This window comes from Synchiropus splendidus, chromosome 4 (assembly GCF_027744825.2).
Source record: "Synchiropus splendidus isolate RoL2022-P1 chromosome 4, RoL_Sspl_1.0, whole genome shotgun sequence".
NCBI lineage: Eukaryota > Metazoa > Chordata > Actinopteri > Syngnathiformes > Callionymidae > Synchiropus > Synchiropus splendidus.
Window position 1 is genome coordinate 16,591,092 of NC_071337.1, and position 19,807 is coordinate 16,610,898.

The 19,807-nt window shown below is 42.0% G+C and overlaps 1 protein-coding gene across 2 annotated transcripts in view; it reads left to right on the top strand.

Moving 5' to 3' along the window:
* The first annotated feature begins 2,371 nt into the window (after positions 1–2,371).
* Positions 2,372–19,807, top strand: part of rbms3 (RNA binding motif, single stranded interacting protein) — a 199,557-nt gene continuing 182,121 nt past the window's right edge. The window contains exon 1 of one of the 2 annotated variants that reach the window (XM_053861544.1): positions 2,372–3,439. In XM_053861544.1, coding sequence (XP_053717519.1) covers positions 3,365–3,439 — 75 coding nt within the window. In that variant the 5' untranslated portion in view covers positions 2,372–3,364. The remainder of the gene's footprint in view (positions 3,440–19,807) is intronic. The other variant, XM_053861545.1, reaches the window with a different exon arrangement.

Genomic DNA, 19,807 nt, shown 5'->3' on the forward strand with positions numbered 1-19,807 from the left:
ATGGTGGCTTCCATATAAGCTGTGGCGTATCACGGAAACCCTGCAGTATGAGCATCCCTGCTTCTAAAAAATAATATTTACATTCACTGCCTTTTGGACAATTAGACTTTTTTATGCATGATGTATTGTCATTTTAGTAAATGTTCCTGTAAAATGTGAATGTTGCACTAATGCTGGATTTGAGTAAAATTGTCAATCATGCAATTCATTTGTTTGTAAAATCCACTGTTGAGTAATCTACCTGTGTCCTGTTGTCTCCACAGACAGTCCTTGCATTTGACTGTCTTTATGGGTGGAATGTGTTCACTGGTGAAGGGCAGAGGGTGTACACTTCTACGCTTAGAGCGTGGTTGGTTGGGCATGATGCTTGTCTGTCAACAGGACAGGCATCAGGCCTGTATCCTTGCCAAATGAAAGTGCAGAACATTAACTCCACTGTAGCATGAGAGAGTAGAAGTGATTCTCACGGCCACTCCTTCCACTCTTCCCTTCCTGACCAATCCCAACACCTGGTCCACTTCCAGCTTTTCCTAGAATTCCATGCATGTGGCCTTTTCTGGGAAACACCCAGTGAGTGAACTGTCCAGCAGCCCACAGGAAACAAAGCCACTTGGTGTCTGCACAAACTTGAAGGCGCCCTCTGTGTTCCGCCTGGTTTATATCGGGGAGACCGTCACTTCAGGAATTCATGTAGGAAACATCGCTTTTGATCTTAGGACAACTGGTCTGACTCAGTGTTTTGTTGTAGAAACTGAAAATTAGTCAAATATAGTTTGTTTTGTTTGTTCACAGAATGCAGTTCACAATAGCATTACCGAGAGATAATACATCTTTAAGAGAGGTTTTTGTCAAACCGCAAGACGTGTTAATCTTTTGCATATTTTTCAAATTTAAGTTAAAAGTTATTTAAAATGACATTTCTTTACCTAGTACAGTATTACCATGTCTACCATTTCAGTAGTCCATATGAAATTAACACTATCTTAAAGATGCGGTTTGCTACAATAATACAGGATGTAATAATGCTTTCTTTGTAAAATACTGCAGTTGCATGAAACCTGTTTGTGCAGAATCATATTGAACTTATAGAACCTATAGAGTGCCTTGAAACATCATTACATAATTTACTGGATTCCACAAACCTGTGAAGATCTTCAACATGGATTGTAGGTTTCACACTCTACAGGTCAAATAAATGACTGCATATTCATATTGATATTTGTGATACTGAGAAAGTACACTGTGGGTCCAACAGTATTCATGTTAGTCACATTCCATTTTGTGGAAATGGAATGACCACAGTTGAAATCTGCATTCCACATTCAGTGTTTTGGATTCTCCAAAGTCAGTGACTCACTTGTGCTCTTGATTTAGAAAATGTTAGAACAGTCATCAAAGGCAGCTCTGGCAGCCAGAGCAGATAGTTGGGGCTTCTATCAAGAATGTTAGATCTTGTACAAGATCTTAAGCCGGAGTAGAACGCTCAGGCTAATTAATTTCAATGCTTTGGAGTTGGGAAAGCTAGTCTTGCTCTCAAAGCAGGTTCTCCTTCAGTCCTTTTATGTCTGTAACGCACAATCCTGCAGTTCAATGCAACACAACATTTGCATCCCTCATATTAAGAGATTTTTTTTTTTTTTTTGCCATTGATGCACCTGTGTGTAGTTGTATTCAAGTTTGCAATTGCATACTTAAAAACAAATAAAAAAGATAAAAAAAATAAACAACAAAATAGATGAACGCACAACTTGCCTTTGGCAGAACAGGCCCTTTACTTGGCTTGCTATCAGCAATTGAAGTCCAGAAGCGTTCCATGTGTGCTTCGATGAATAAATACCAGAAGCCATAATTCGAAAAATTGCATTTGTTGAAAATGCTTTTTAGAACAAAAAATAAACTTGACCATGATATTCCAAACCCAATACACGCTAATGGAGTGCTTCCACCAGCGGATTACACTTATCAGCAGTAAGATGTTGATCCCAAGTGACTAGGCTTGTTTCCTTTTGTCAGTGACTCCACCCAGGCCCAGAGAGGGACATTTTGTCTGTTGAACAACGTTTGCCTCGGGAAGCTAAAGCTAAATGAAAAGTAATGAAAAGTGCTTTCTCTTCTTGAAACAGATTTTTTTTTTTTTTAAACAGACACTGTTTTCTTTGTGGGCTGTGCTCTTTCAGGCAGTAGCTCCAAGTGCAGCCAGTAGGGGGAATCGACTGCTCACGCTGTTGCCATCCTGCTCTCCACTCTCCTCCTCTTCCCTGCGTTCCACCGGGTTGTGGAAACGCTGCAGCCCACTGGTCTGTGTCTGGATCCCTCTCACGCGGGGCTGCTCTAGACCCTCCTACCAGCTGGGCCGAGGAAGGAGGAGGCAGTGTGTTCCGCTTGCAGCCACGGACGAGCCCCCTTCACTACCCTGTCAGTGTAGGGAAGGAAAGAGAGAGCGTGCACGCGAGAGAGAAAGAGAGAGAGCAACTGTGTGTGACAGAGGAAGAGAACAAGGCAGGCTGCTTAGAGGAGTGAGAAAGCCAAGGAAGAAATAAGGAGCACATTTTACAAGAGCAGGAAGCGGGAGGATCGCAGACGAGGGACTCTTTCTCTCTTGGCCACCTGGGACACAGTCACAGTGTTTTTATCCACTTAACCAGTGGACTGACGAACCAACCCTTGGATCTATCAAATATGTGCCACAACCTTTAAGAAACTGGAATAAATTGTCAGTGAAATGCGCACTCTTCCTGGCAGGACCTGAGATTGCTTTCTTCTTGCTTAACTGTTTCTGCTACAAGGTGCATTTCGCGGCAGCCGGCACTGAGGATATTACCCCTCTGTCACCGTCAGGAAGGGACGAGTGCATGTGAGAGCGAGACAGAATTAGAGTGGGTTTCCAAGAGACAGATTAAAGCTCCCGCACTAGACAAGAGAAAGAAGGCTGAAAAGGAAAGTGAGGCTTTCCATCCTTTCCTGTTTTCCTTTGCCGTCCCTTTCCTCCTCCTGTCCCTGGACTGCGCGAGCTGTTGCCACCTGCACCTCTTCTCATCCTCTACCTCACCAAGTTGCAATCCACTTTCAGCGGCTGAATCTTCTTTGGATCGGGCTTTTGTGGAAATATTGCCATTCATACAGTGGTGCCAGAGAGCCGTCAATTAGGAGCTCACTTCCCATCACTGGCTCGCTCCAGCTGTTGTCCGATTCGCAGATCTTGCCCTCCCCCCTGGAGGACCGGCAAACGACACCGTGGTGCGGCCAGCAAAGGAAGAGAGTCAGAAGAGAGAAGAGTGTCGCTCTGCTTCTATCCCGTTTCTAGCTGCTTGGCTCCCACCCTCGTGTCACCATTCCCTGCCTCAGTGCTAAGGATTCCAGCTACATGGGCAAGCGATTGGAGCAGCAGCCAATGTACCCTCAGTACACCTACTACTACCCCCACTATCTCCAGACCAAGGTACGCTGCTCTTCAACTCATCTCTCTTGTCCCCCCTGTACTGTTGCCCCGTCTCCCTCCCACCGCCTTTTTTTCATGCCGACCTCCTCCCACCCACACTTCCACTTTAGCCTCTTCTCATCCTTGAGTGGAGATGGGAGTTGATGGATAGGCGGCCTTGGTTATGATGGTTTCACATGGCAGGTAGATTGTTGGAGTTTGGATATCTATATCAGTGTGTGTGTGTGTTGGTGTGTGCGTGTATGTTTACAGTTGTGCAGATCTCTGTTGTGCAGGAGAGTGCACTTTATTTTCTCATGGGACCTGCTGGGACCATCTACTATAACGTGGGATGTATTTCAAGGATCACTGTAATATTAATCAACAAACATGAGACTGATCCATCTGTTCAGAGGAAACACAGATTAAGAGTTTAAAATGTATATATAATCACACGGTAATGTATTATTCAAAGCAATTTCCTTTTCTAAATTAGGAGAAAATAACACTGGGGACCAAAGTTTTTGTTTACTATGCATTTTTCACCAGCTACTTTATGTCTATGATGATTCTCATACAAATATTTTCAAGTTAGTTTATATAAGGTGATATAAAACTTGAATATAGCCACCACCGTGATTTATTGTCAAACTGATGCAAAATAAACATTTTGCTGTTTAAATGTATGTATGGGTCCATCATTTGATTCAGTAATATACCAAATTCATTCAAATTGAAAAATGTATATATTGAAAAAATACAAAAAATACAAAAAAAATATCATTATATCCAACTTGAGTGTACACATACTCATTTAGGACCATGCACTGTTTGTATTTTGTTTACCATTTTTAGCCCTTTGGCTACTACACTGCTACACAACATGATAATGTCACGTTCCTCCCATTATTTGAAACATTCATACGCAGAGTGGCCATACAGAGTCATTCATGGGATCTAAAACTGATTTTCGAATCACTTTGCTTGCATGCCTGCAGTTCCTTAACAGATTAAATAATTCAGATTATAATCACATCGCTGTGTACCAGTGACATATTGTTTCATTAGCCAAATGTCAGCGACGTTTTGCCGCTGTGATCAGGCAACAGTTATGAAGCTGTGAACTCCCTCTCTGCTCCCACTGAAGTGTTTCACACGGAGGAAACAAACTGATCCGTATTTCCCTCCGTGCTTATGGTGGATATGGCCGTGACAGGGTGCAGGCACATGGAGAGCTGCCTGTGTTTGCTCTGGCTTCAATGTGCACCGGTGCCTCTGGGATATGTGCCCAGGCCTTGGCCCCACCACGGCTGCCAGGTTACTGGCTGGGCACTCGACCCAGACATCATCAAGAGATTAAAATGGGAGCATTTTGGGGATTAGTCCATTTGTTTCTCTACCTCATGCATGACACTTTAACCGTCTATTATTCAATCAACGAATCATTTGCTTTCGTGAATTCGTAATGTTCGAATTTGGAGTGAAATTAAAAGAGTAAACTGTTTGTATTTGCCGTCTTAAATGATGATGAGTGAATAGGAGTGAATGAATATCTTTTTTTTTCAGTTAAGTGTTACAGTTTAAGTGCTAATTATCAAAGTTTTACTAAAATCCAGTTGATTAAAACCCAACATTCTTAGTCACATAATTAGCTTGTTAGTTATCTGAATACTTATTACCCTTTGATTATAGAAAAAAAAAAAAAGGTTTCAAATAACTCACAACCCACCTCCACACCGGTGGCTCACTTGTGAACATTTAGGCTTGACACTGGTGTTTCCCATGATTTCCCGCGCACCCTTCCACAGCTACATTTGGAAGGGCAGGGATCCCTAGCCTCACTGATGCATGGCGCTGGATATAAAGAAAAAGCGGGAGATAGCAATGTCACTTTTGAGTTTATCCAGTTGTGGTTAGGGTAGTGGTTTTGGTTAATAGCTTAGTTTTATGTGAACATATTAACCTACCCTGAAATATGTCAATGTACTGTAGTAGTAAAAGCTGTACTGGTAAACATATCAGAATAATTCTACTTTGTCTGAACATTAGACATCCTGTAAATCAGTACCTTTTCAATGATAAAATTTGTAATTTATCATAAAAGAAACACATTTTGTGGACCTGCACATGTAAGTATTCAAGCGATGTTCATTCGATATGTGGGCCATTCATTCAATCTGGATGCGATTTCATATGTGAGTTAATATCTCTGTTGTGTCGTTACTTCCATATCGATAAATATGAAGAAAACCGACAAAATATAAATTGTTAAGCACTCATTAGTGAAATGGGAGGAAAGCAAGAACACCATGACCAGTCTGTGCTGAGCTCAATCATGGGTCAGTGCACTTCGAGGAAGATGGACCAGCTTCCAGGCCGAGCTGGCACTTCTCTTGCTCTCCCTCTGATTTATAGTTTAATACATTTGTGCTGCTGCCATATGGCTTCCCTCCTCTCGGCCACCCCTCCCTCCTCCATCTCTCCTCTATCCCTACATTCTGCGTCTCGTCCCTGAGTTGTTCATCTCTTGGGCCTCTCAGTAAGAGTCGGCCCATCCTCTCTGTCCACCCTCCCTTTTCCACTTTATTTCTCCCATCTTCCCCCCTCGAACGGCGCACAGGTGAAACCACCACCCTTTCCACCTTTGCCTGTGTTCAGTTCACTTCCAAGGTCGGCGCCGACCTGATCTTGCCGCTGTCAGCGATTGATTTATCCTTGAATGAGCCACAAGGGTCCTGTGTCATGCAAACAAGACCAGCACCGGGAGCAGGGGGGGTGGAGACTGCATTTCCGCTGTAGATCTACAGCCGACTTCCAGATTAGGGTCGCAGTCACGCAACACATGTTAACAAGTCACAAACAAGTCATACGTTGCTCATGTTACTAAGGAGTTTGCTTTCATTATTCACAACTCTTTTGCTAGATGTCAAACTACTCTTTCATTTACAACAATGGACACCTAAATGTTTTAGTGAATCTGAAACAAAAAAACAGGCCTAGACCAACTCTAGTTCATACCTACCGGAGATAGGAGGTTTTACTTTATCCAGTAGTGCTGGAGACCAATTCATATCTCATGTACTCATGTACAGGATGCATGACTGGCTGATGGCGTTGCCACCCAAGAGGCTGGTATTCAAAACACTAAACAGAATTCATATTTATTTGAGAGTCTACAATGTGAATTAGTAGTCATAAAATTCAAGTGATTTAATGTTTTTTTCACTGGTGCAAAACATTCTTAAAACAAGGAAGTTCCCACAATCTACTGGCTTTGCCATCTTAAACTAAAGTGATCTCTTTGTGAACGTTTCTGTATTAATTCTCTTTGAAATCTAGCAGAGCTGGGTCTTTATAATGCCTTTAGAATTTTTTTTGCTTTCCTGCCTTGTAAGCTCTGGCGGCCAGTTTGTTCTTGGACTTGTGTAACATAAGCATGGTACAATTTATAAATCCAAATGACTTGTGAAAACATGCCAAGAACAACCTTTAAATAAAATATTGGCTGTGCATCCACGTACGTAGAAAAATATTACTACACTGCCCAGCACTATTTTCTATTGATTTGTATTATTAGAAAAAAAGCAGAGTCCTCGCCATTAAGGAGGCTCCAGAGGCCCAGACTGGATCATTAGTCTGAATGTTATCGGGCAGAGTCGCCAAGACGGCTGTGAGGCCAATCTCTGATTCTCATTAATGGTCACTACAGCAAACACTCTTTCCTCACAAACACGTCCTCAAGGAACTCAGCTGAAAACCCCCAAATTATCTCTGGCTCTTCTGTGGATCCTCTCCCCTGCCTTTTGTCTCTTTCGTAGCTGGTACTGATTCTTCCCTGAGTTCCGAGAGGATGCCATCAATATTTTGTTGGAGGGGCTGAATTCCTCGGTGATACAACTCCAAAATATGTCTGTCCTCATAGCCGTCATGTTGAGATTAGAAAGCCTCTGGTGCTGATCTCCTTGTGTTTGTGTTGTAATTTAATGGAGTTGTCTGATGCTGCAGATTAGAATGTGAAAGACAGGGAATGAGATGAAACAATAACATTTGGCTTTCTATTGATTAGTTCAGCGGGGCGTAGCATGTGCTTCTCTTTAGCTGAATTATTGATTCCTGAAAGAGGATTTGGTTGTGTGTGCATGGGTGCCTGTGTGGTCTCTCTATGATGCTTCAGAGAGAGTTCAAGAGAAGCATTTTTTTTTTTTTGCCTGGGGGATCTGACGTCCTTTAAATAAAGTGCCTTGATTCGCGAAACCATCATGAACCTGTGTTTTAGTGCCATGTTGACTGGACGGCTTATTTTCATTGCAAATGAGCAGCAAAACGTCCTGAGCCCGGCCGTCGCTTTGCCCCTGTGAGCAGTTAGAACACCAAGATCAATTATTGTTCTGCATGACGGTGCTGAAGGAGGAATATGGCACTGGCTATTAGTCTTCTGTTATTCAGGCCACAGGTAAAAAATGTTTCTTGCTCGTAGAACTCAAGTAACTCAAGCGCATCTGGATGGACGTATGAGAGGACGGCTACATGCTGGAGACATGTTGACTTTTCATGATTTAAAAACTACCTTTTTCATTGACACCAACTTAGTAAATGTCAAAACTTACCTCTGTTTAATGTCTCTTTATTGCTTCCAGATTCTTTTTTTTTTTTTAATCCTGACAAAAACAAATTTTAAATATGGGTCCAACACTGCTTGTTGTCCCTGGCCACATTAGTAGACAGTAAGTGAGCAAGTGAGGTTGCCATCTTTATGTGAAATATTGTAAAATTAAAAATTTATGAGAAATATTGTAAAAAACATTTTATCATAACCTGTTGATTATTCCTGCTGCAATGCATTCTGACTGAATTACTCTGACACAGGTAGTGCCATATAGAGCCAGTCCTTGAGTTGAGGGGGCATGCGGCGGGATAACACCCCCTTGAACAAAATCTCCCCCCAGTAAACCCTCCTTTACATCCCTCCCTCTTCTTATGGTAAATGTTGGAAATGCAATGTGGCAATCTTTTAGCTTAAACAAAGAGTGGTTGACTTATATCACTCCAGAGCCCATTACCCCGCATGGTCAGCCATAGTGACTTAGTAATGCTGTACACACCTACAGACACCCTGCTAAAAACACACCCCAACAACCTGAGATCACATCTGTATAACAGAAAACCAGTCACTCCTGAATGCTTAATGTTTCCCCTCCCACAGGCACATGCACAACTCATTTGCATGTGACTTGTCAGTAGTTAGCACAAATCACTGTGAAGCAATATTTTAAAAATAATACGAATGAATAATCCATGGAAATGATGAGAGAGTAGTGTTTCCTTTTCTCAAGAATCTTAGAATGAGGAGAAAACAAGTTCAAGAAGGGGCTCTTCCCTCGTGCAGGGAAAAACAGGGAAAATCTGGTAGAGCTGAGTAAAAAAGCTGGTAACGTCATTCGGATCAGGCATTTATTCCAATCTGAGTGGACCATGTAAAAGCAGAAAGAGAGAAGGGGCTAGTTAACCTGCTTCTGCTTCAGTGTTGCGTGGGACAGTCAATGTGTCTCAAGGAATCCCTCTCTAGAATGAAGAGGGGGTGAAAGCTCCTCAGAGGCAGCACATAGATTCACATTGCTTCTAACTTTCTCCACAATCGTGGACTGGCAACACAAGCCTCCCCATCATGCTCCTTTTCTTTGTAATTCAGTAAAAGAAATGGATGAATGGCAGGCTAACATATGCATCCCTTGCCATTTCAAGTTTAACTTTGCCCGTGGGCAAGTCTTTATATCAAACCAAATAACCTGGTATAGGGCTCACCTCATGCAGGAACATGAACTCACAGCATTAAGGGCTGCTTTTAAGCCATATCGTGTATCAACCGCCTTCACAAAATTCCTTCTGCATGCATTAACATTGTGTTTGCATTAAGGCTTCCCGCCGCCTCTTGTCAGTCAAAAACTGCAAACAAAGCACACACTCACATCCCATTACAAGTGCTTTACCATGAGCTCTGTCAACATTGATGCTCGGACTTTCAGGAGGAGTAAAAAAATGGAAGCTACACTCCTCATTTTATTTTATAAGCTCTGTAATGCACCAGGGATTATAAATGTAACAGCGAGTTAGAACGTGTGTTTTCATTCCAAGTACAAAAGCGTGTGTGTGTGTGAGAGAGAGTTCAAATGAGCGCGAGAGATCTATCAATCAGCCTCTCGAGGTTGAAGTCACAAGAAGTGAAGTGTGTGAGAAGAATTGTGAGAGAACGTGTAGTTGGTAAATTGAAGGTCTCAAAATCAAGTCACATTTTCCTTTTCACAATAGACTTGCCACTGAAGTGTCCATCAGTTAGAGTGACGACTCTCAAAGAAGATGCTCAGTCACTGTCAGACGGTGTGAAAAAGCACCGAAGCCTGGTAAAAAATGTCTTTGAAATTGAGTTAGGCGGTGACTTGAAATCTGATTGTGGGGTCAAATCATGTGTAGCCATGTCATAGACAGTAAAGTCTGTGTACTTGTACAGCTATAACTGTAGGGACTATTTCTTGGGAACACACCTACTTGTGAGGACATTTTGGTTTCTGGGGACATTTTTAAGGATAAGGTGAGCCATTTGGTTTGGATGGTTAGGTTCAGGATGAGACCCTGGGGAAAGGGTTTTGGCAATGAGCAGTCCCCACAAAGATCACAGTGTGTGTATGGTTACCAAGTCTTGGCAAGCCACCTTCTTGTGAGGACATTTTGGCCTGGCCTCACAAGGTTAGAGGGTTTAAACACAAGGTTTCAGTTTCGTTCAGAGTCATGGTTAAGATTAGCCATTTATTTTGGATGCTGAAGAAGAGGCTGAGGAAAGCATCATGTCCATGAGAAGTCCTTATGAAAATAGTGAAGCAAACCTGAGTGTGTGTGGACAGGACTGTTACACCGACACTAAATGCATCTTTTGGGAGGAAATTAGGTTGTCATGCATTTCAGTGTGTGAATGGTTTAAAGACCTGACAAGGAACATTCCCAATGATGAATTGAGTCTCATAACTTGGCAGCACTTTCTACCTGCTGCCTGACAAAGCAGAGTAGTAGTTTAGGAACCAGACGTACTTGTTGAAGCTCTTTCGACTGTTAACCAAAGACAGAAGAATGAATGGCAAAATTGATCCCTAAAATCAAATTCCTTGTCGAAACAGAAATGTACAGATGTATATTAATTATGATGAAGGTACTTTTTTGTACTAGCTTAACATTAATTACTTGGAAATTATAGTCTTATTTACTTTGCTTTTCAATTGGCTTTTGATGATCTGTGATACTGAGATTCTGAAGAGCCAGGTTTTGTATCAACTGAAAATCACCACCTGAACTAAATTGAGAGTAGTTAAAAAAAATATAAATTCAATTAAATTCAAATAAAAACCGGTGGTACGTGGACGAGCTACTCTTAATGAAGTGAATGATGTGGAGACCCTGAGGGTAGGAGACTGAACTGGCAGTGAAGGATGTCTGGCTGCAAATCACATGCTTAAAAAGGGGAAAGAGCGCTTACTGCACCTCACGAGAGACAGACAAGCTGTCGGTAAAAGCCCAGCTTTTGTTTTGACTGTGTAACTGAAGCTTTCGGTGTCCAGTGCATCGGCTGGCCTGCCTTTGGCATGTCGACTCACATGAAGAACGCTCAGGTTGCTTGTGAGCCGTCGAAAGAGAGGAGCGGTGGGAGGAGGTGGCAACTCATCTTGGCAGCACTCACTGACTCAGACTCATCCGTTGTAATTGCTCCTGCATTTTTAAAGAGCGGCTGCTGTGTGCACTTTGAGGAGCAGCACACCAGAGGATCCGTGCAGGCCTCCTTCTGCTTCCTGATTGAGGGCATCTGATAAACTGAGGCCTTCTTATTTGTATTCGTGTCCAAGAGGATTTAAATCCCCCTTTGTCTAGTGTGAGACTTGTTAACAAAGTGAAGCCTTGTGCCCTCTGTGTTTCTGCCACTTGGTGATTTTAACTTTTATACACATGGACGCTTTTTCTCTGAAGCCAACAACACTATTGAAGACTGCAAGTCTCATTCACTGTTGACTATGTTCGTTGTCTGACAAAAGAGATTGAAAAGAAGAGTTTGTTTTGATGTTTAATATGAAACACTGGCATGTCTGGATCAGAAAATATGTGCATTCCGACCCCTCTTTCACAAGACCACTTCGCTTTTAGAAATTTCTTTAACCGTTTACTTATACCGCTACTTATTTATCTTACCTCTGAAACAGTTTGTGGAGTGAACTCCTGTATTCAAAGCCATCTATGCCGTGTGTTTTATTTACCTCCGATTACCCTGATCCTGGCCCCATTCCCCAAATTCAATGACTCGCTGCAACATTTACTCTACACAGCTGTATTAGTTGTGGCAAGGGTAATGAAAACACGGTGTCATGTGTAGCTTGAAAATGGCTCAGGAAGAGGCCAATTCTGCCATGAATGAGGATAAGCAAATAGGCATGAGGGCTTGAATCGCTGCCAGTGCTGTCAGATTCCCCTTCTCACCCAGCCACAATGAGCTCCTATACAAATAAGGATATGTGCACCAATTTAGCGCAGCAGACGAACCTTTGCGAAGCCTTGTTGAGCAAGTGGGGGATTACTCTGCGCAAACAAGCCTTTCTCCGGGCTTTATTTGAGTTAAATGACTCATGCCGCCCCCTTAGATTTTGCCCGAATGGTTTCTTTGGCAGACCCTTCCACTGCTCCAGCCGCTTCTGAGGCCACGGCGAGCATGCATTAGTCAGAGTGTGGAAAAACACTGAGTGGGACAGGTAGGCGGCATGAATTAGATTACAAGGACACTGACGCAGTGAGAAAGCAGAACCAGCAGTCACAAACCAGGATTAATAGAAAGGAGTGGAGACGAGAAAGCCCTTGGCACGGTGGAGCAAAACTGAAGGAGAGATTATTCTTCTTCACCAGTAATTAGTAGCACATAAACAGCCATTGGCAACAGAATTAAAAAGTGACATTATAATATACCGTCTCCATGTAAGAAGCTGATCCTCCACCTCTTCATGGTTAATCATGTTGCCCGAAAGACAAACCCGAGGCACACAGCGAAGGAGTGTTTGGGATGTACCCTTTAAAATGACAAATACGGTGGTGTTTAGTGCCCTAATTTAGAATTCAAATGAGTCTAAAGTTAGTCCACGATGAATTATGTTGGACTTTTCTGACTCTTTTTATTTAGGGCCACTGGAATATTAGCCACACTCAATTTAATAAATTTAAGAGGGAAAATAGAGCTTGTTCATACATGAGCCGCACCAGGCCATAAGCCGCAGGTGCAGTGGTGCTGTCTGCACTGTAGAAAGGTCAGTGGTGCACCCGGCTTAAAAATGCATGAGGATCACTACTTTTGAAAACAGCTTCAAGTCTGACTCATGTAACAAACTCAGCAACGTTCTGAACTTTAATCATGAACCCGTCACATCTTTTATTTACAGTAAAACACTCAAAATTCCGACACCGCAGCACCGCAGTTTCTGCCGCCCATCAAGACGGCCACTGCTTTAAGGTTAATCAAAGGCCTGTGATTTCATAGATTTGCCGTGACGAGGCTCAATATTTTGACAACCGTTTAGCCTGTAAAAATTCTTATATTTTACTTGTTGTTGTATGAGCCACAAGGTTCAGACTGCAAGAAAAAAGTCCGGAAATTACGTCTAGTAATTCGGTCTACGCGCATGTAAGGGGCGGAGCTAGCAAGCAGACTGGTAGGACGAGGCTTCCATCTGTGCAACATGTTGCAGAGCAGCAGCAACTTTATTTAAAACAATGAACAAAATGTTGGTAAAACACTGGAATATATTGAAAGGATGATGTTGCCTCATCTTCATATCCCTGTTGGGGATATTGATATTGATCGATGTAAAATAAACAGCCAAGGTAAAAAATAAAATAAAATAAAAAATAAAATGTCCAATAAACACACAAAGACAGATGTCTTTCTTTCAGGACTGATTATAATAATAGACTTAATCATATTTATTCTCTCTTTACATGAAAAATATGTTGCCAGTCTGAATAAAAGCACAGTGCATCTACCAGGAAGTTTAAAAGCATTTTATGTAAAACTATCATTAGTTGTCTTAAGATATGCAAAAATTAATAAATGTTTTAAGCATATATATAAAAAAGTTTATTCATTCAATGAATACTAATGTTTGTCTGCCACCGTATTTTGTCTTTGGGCTCCGTGGAAGTGCTTGAAAACAGTGGCTTTGAAAAGCAGTTAGTTACCAATTCCCTGCCTGCTTTTCCCCGTCTCTGATTAGCTGTTTTGAGTGCCCTGTGGAGGAATCCAATCCATTATTCATCTCTAGCCTTAAAAACAACAGCTGTCTGCTTGTGTAGCTTCCATATGTCGTGAATCCTCCAACATATTGAGAGGAAGTGAGATCTATAGCGATTTTATTATCCACCCATTACTGTGTCTATCAGTTTGCCGCAGTGTTTGACGTATTTCAGAGGGTTAGTCGTGCATTTTTTTAAACCTCTGTTCTTCTGCTGATACCAACAGTACATCATTTTACGTACTGTATATCACTAAGCTTTACTTCAACTCGACACGTGTTTTCAGTGTCGGTTCAGTTACACAGCGGTAGTAATAATTTCTTGTGATGTATAACCAAACAGTGAAGAGGAAAGTGATTATTTGTGGCTCCTACTTTTTGGATACGGCAAAGATAAAACGACTGAAAATTCATCCATGTTTGCCAGTGACTCTCTTGAATGAGACGTTTGACCTTTCACAATGAAGCCCCATCGTTTTATGCCTGCGTGGTCTTATAAATAGAGAAAACATCAAGATATCTCTGTCGACGTCCGGTTGACTCAGGAACAAGATGGACACAATCATCTGGAATTTCAAAATCACAACTTCTGTCCTGACGCGTAATAAAAAGTATGTGGGTAATTACAGTGTCCACCTATAGTGACTCACCTTCTGCTTCCCGACAGGAATTCGCTCGAGGTAGGACGATATGTGGCACACGTTCTGAGAAGGTTTTTTGTTGACTGTAACAATATCACAATAAAGTGCATTAATGCTAAACAGTATATTGCAAGAAAAGTCCCCACATGGAGAAAAACAACACTGGACACTGCTGTCTGGTGGCACAAGTCAATTCTTAACATTGTACCTGTCCATTTCAAGCAATGATCACATACTTCCAGTGTTCTTTACATTGGTATTGCTGTTCACCATCATATCCACCAGGGAGTGCAGCCAACAGTCAAAAAATGAAGAAGACAAACTTCCGACAACATGGCAGCTGTGGAAAAAGTATTAATAAAGTACCTCTTGCACAAAGGAGGAAAACGGAGGCAGCTCTGTAGGAAGGAGTGGTCGGTGAGGCAGATAAATATATCTGAACTGGAGGACGGAGATTTTCCGCCATATATCTTCTTCATGTCTCATAAGAGTAACGTATCGGGTGAAAACAGCAACACTGCCCCCATGCTACTGCTCTGTTCGGTCTGTATCCATAAGCTTTGTGGAAATGGAAGGAACAAAAAAATGAAAGCAGAGCACAGACAGAAGGCTCCGTCCAGAAGGTTGAGGTCTGATAGACTCAAAAACACTTTTTTTTGGCTTCTAATGTGCTTTGACAGTAGATTCTGTCTCTCCGATCTGTAGATTGACCTACATTTTCAACTTTGGAGGTGTCCAAGTGTTGCCGGACAGTAGCAAACAAAACCTTGCATGTTGTGTGTTGTAAGATTCCATCACAATCTGGCTGATATTTCCCCCCTACTTCTAGCATCTTGCTGCTCCACAGCATCTGTGACGATACTGCCATTAAAAGTAGGTGAATCTGCATAATATGGAGAATTTAAGAGGAGCTTGTATCACTGCAAAAATAGATAGCGGACTCTACAACTGTGTGAATCTAGCTACGCTGGGCGATTAACCGTTCTGGCAGTTTGCCCTGAATTTTCAGCTGCTCCGACGCCACAGGAACCGTCAGGAGGAGCATAGCAAAGAGGGTCACATTAGGATTCAGCCGATAAAGCAATAAACCCTTGTAGAAGCTGCAGTCGTCGCCATTCACCGAAGATTCTGTGTCCTCAGCAGTTTGGAACAGCAATTAATCACTAAGTTGACACTACCACACCATCCAGGAGGCTCTGGATAAACACTGGCGATTCCTAAGCACAGAGCCGGTCTGATCTCCGAGCCACTCAATTGCTATATCTAGGTTTTTACTTAAGAACAATCTGCCGAGTTACCGATAGCAGTTTTAGCTGGAACCGGGGTTGCAACAATGATTTGGTAACGTTGAGAGGCCATTGAGAGAGTTACTGTCTAGCACTGGTTTCCTGTTGCCAGTGGTTGAGATGTAATAAAATTCCATTGGGGTGGTCATTTTTTTCACCATTAAAATAAAGAAAACATGCTGTAAATGAGAAAACACTTCAGTGTGACCAAAAAGTTAGGAATGATAGGACATTCACTCAGCAGGCGTCAGGCTCATAGTGGTCTTTCAAGCACCATTGATGATGACTCGGCATCACTACAGTTAGTACTTATACCCAGACGGCAGAAATGGTATCCCAACGTATTACTCTCTAATGATGAATTTCTAAAGTTACCGTGGCAGCCAGCAGAGCCTGGTGCAGCATGGACTCATTATGGGAGTGGAAATGTTGACTGAGCTTTCAGGTATAACTTTGTTTTTCTGTGTTGTATACAGGCATTTGTGATCGCTGGTTGCCAGAGTGTATTTTCAGCAGGATGGTTCAGTTCACTGTAAAAATTATGGAAAGTGGGAATGGCCGTTTTAAAGGGTGATTTTGATTTTTTTTTTCTTTTCTTTTTCTATTGTGGCGATGTCATCTGCATCCCCCTTCAACTCGAGTACTCTCTCTTGCATGGTTCTCCAATTGTGTTTGGGTTGAGGCCAGTTTGATCCTCTTGAAAAGAATCATCTTATGATCAATGAATTTGCGTGAAACAACACATTACCCAAAATGAAATGTTAATATCGTGCTGCTGTCTCACAGGAAGAAGGTTGTGAGTTGTGATCCAGCTGGCTATGCAACACCCCCCTTTATTTCTGTCAGAAACAGCACCAGCAGATGGATTTATGCAACTGTGCCCAACTGGTGGAGAACCACAGAGTAGATCCGGAGATTATATCTCCATTCTGGCTGAAGAACACTTCCTACTTCTTCCACCAAAGCTGGCAGAGAAGGCCTTGGACGGTTTATCTAGATGGGGAGTGTGCATTTCTGGCATGTTAAGGTTCCGTTTTGAAAATAAGATGCTATTATGAACGCAGCCAAGACTGGTCCATTTACTCTTTTTATTGTGCCAACTTTTTGGCATCAGTTTTCACTGATGTATTTATGAGTGTGTCTACAGCTAGTAATAAGGTCCCCAGATGCAATAACATTATGCTCTAATTTCATATTCAATATTATCAAAACTCATCTTTTCTCAAAAATCTCCTGGAGTAATTGTAAAACAAGTTTCCTGAAACACAGTGACACACATTATGATCAGCATATATAATATGCCAAGAGGAAATACAGGAGGCATTTATTGTCGACCGAGGTACAGGGTCTGACTGTAAGCAAGGGTGGGAGCGTTGGATGAGTTCACCAGGTTCACTGGAGGAGAGTGACACGCAGTTCACCCTGCCGTTGTTTCCACCTCTCTTTAAGTCCAAGTCACTTTAAATAATTTATCACATATAATTCATCTCTGCACCTCGCTACATCATTCTCACACAGACATGCACACGCAGGGACAATTAGCTCTGTTCGTACACACACACACACACACACACACACACACACTCACACAGGCTGGGCTGGCGGGGGTGAGTTCAGTCCTTGGACTGGTGTAGAGTGAGCCTGCTGGAATCTAAACACAGGGAAACCTGATAGGCCTCCGTAGTGCCAAACACATGAGGTCACCCTGACAGACTGATCCTGCCAGCTTCCCTCCATCCCACTGCTGTCAGATTTCCATGAAATCAACTGCAAATTCCTTTTTTTCTGTGGTGACAGTGAGCGTGTGTACATGGGACAAGACTACAAGCATGTGAGTGTTATTCCTCGTGGTTCCCCTTCATTCGAGCAAATGATCCTTTCCGCTGAGTAATCTGAAGGAGATATGTACATTTAATGAGAAATAAAGGTGTAATACCAAACTCAGTCACACACACGTCTGTATTGCTATCTCTGTCGGGACATTGCCTCTGACACTTAACTTAACTCTTCAAAACACAAGGCTAACCTTAACCAGGACTCTCCACAAAGACACTCACCACAAAGACATAAGGTCCCCACGAGGATAACGTTTTGTCAAGAATTGGTCCCCATTAGTAAGGATAAACCAGGTACACACACACTATTCCAACTGAGTATGACATCAGTGAGCTAACCTTTCAGAGTTCAGTATATTCAAGGTTGGACTTTTTAAAATGGAAAATGTGCAACAGCCTGTAAGCTGGAGAGACTTGGCTTTTATCCCAAACATCCCTTTGAAATACCCGCCCAAACCCAAACAACACTGTCGGCTGAAAGCGCCGCTCTCGAAAGGACCATAAACATATGTTCCTTAGATCCTAACCCCTGTTCTATGGATGCACAAAGAATGCAGGGTGGACACACAAATTGAATCAGTCCTGCACAGACACACACACACACTTTCGCAAGCGTCCCACCCCCATATGACACAGTGGTCTCTTGCTGCTCCCACGCATCTCATATTCTCAACCATATTATGTTAAAATGGATGTGCATAATTGCACTGGCAAGGTTCATTGTTTTTGTTGGCAGTTGTCATCGGCCCCCTTAATGTCTCCGACAGAGGTGAACATTGTTGCTGCAACCGCAAATCTGCATCACAGAACTCCCAAATATGCACATCCTGTTAGGCTTCGTCCAACTAGAGCGGTCCGGCTTTCAAGTGGAGAACAGGCACTTGCTATTGTGTTTGTATCGCAACACTGAGTTTAATGAGATTTTCCTCAATGTAATAGTCTTCAAAAATCTTGTCATTATTCAAATTATAGCTGTGAAACAAAAATTCTCTGGCAATTTTACATATTTCTGCCAAGGAGGGGTTGCAACGCTGTTACTTTTTTGTTCACTAAATAACCCAAGAAACAATAAAATATGGGTGGATGGGTAGGTAGGTAATTATTTTTTTACTTGACCTACTACAACCACAGAAGGACAGACTCATGAATTAAATATATCAAGTGAATAAAATGAGAAAATGAATAAAAAATAACAGTGAAACACAAGACTTTACTAACCTCAGAAGTCATCTTGTAGACCATGGTGCCGGTGTCTGCTTCTGCGTTGCCTGCTGTCTGCACACTGCGGGCGTTTGGGCATAAGAATTTTTAACATTATTAGTGAACAATGGAAAATCAACATGTGTGTTGTGTGTTCAAAAGTGGAATAATTCTCATGCACCAAGTTAAAGATACACTCTATTTGTGTATGGTTTATGAACAAACCATATCCATGCTTGGAAACACTGTTACAGTGGTCAGATGCTACAGGTTTCACTCCGGTCCTAAAGGTTTCAACAGTAGGGGGCAGTCTAACAGAGGGTGCCATTGAGTCTTTTAATATTTCCCTTCAGGGTTTGCCACTGCAAGTTGGCATCCTCAACCATCACCCACATCGATCGTCCTCTCTAGTCACACCTACCCTCTCATTCGCCTCATCCACATACTTCAGTGGTCGTCTTCCTCTTTTGCTAAAGTAAAACATGGCTTTGAGGGCAAAATGTCTTTGCTAAAATCAAAAGGAGCTGGTTTGTTGTCCATTTTTGATTGTATAGTTTGTTGTCAAATGTAGTTTTGAGGGCTTCACCATGAAGATGTATTGGCTCTTTTTTTTTCATAGTGTGAGTGTTGGAGCAAAATTCTTTCTCAGTTTGCTTGGTTCAAGTCAAATTACATCTGTACACCGTTTATTATTTTTAGCATGAAGCATGAAAATATTTTGCTGTTTATATGTTGAGGTTCATGTATTTGACGGTGGGGTTACTTTGGAGTTGCTATTGGTGATTTCTATGACCAGCAGTCGATAAGCTTTAAATGTGAGACCACCCAAAAATGATCACCTTGGCAGGGACCTGAGCTCACTGAGTGCTTTTCTAGTTTCTAACTATGATGTTTAAATGTGGAAAGATCAATAGGAATTATTTCATTAGAGAGAACATTAAACCCCCCTCCTGCCAGTGGGCTTGCTAAAAGAAGATATAGCTGAATAAAGTTCTAGAAAAAACTGACTTGGACATTAATTAATAGTGTTAAAATAAAATCCAAACACCCCACTGTGCTCTTAAGATCTTAAGACGTGAAATGAAAGTCATTAATGATATTGCACTGTGTTTTATCATTC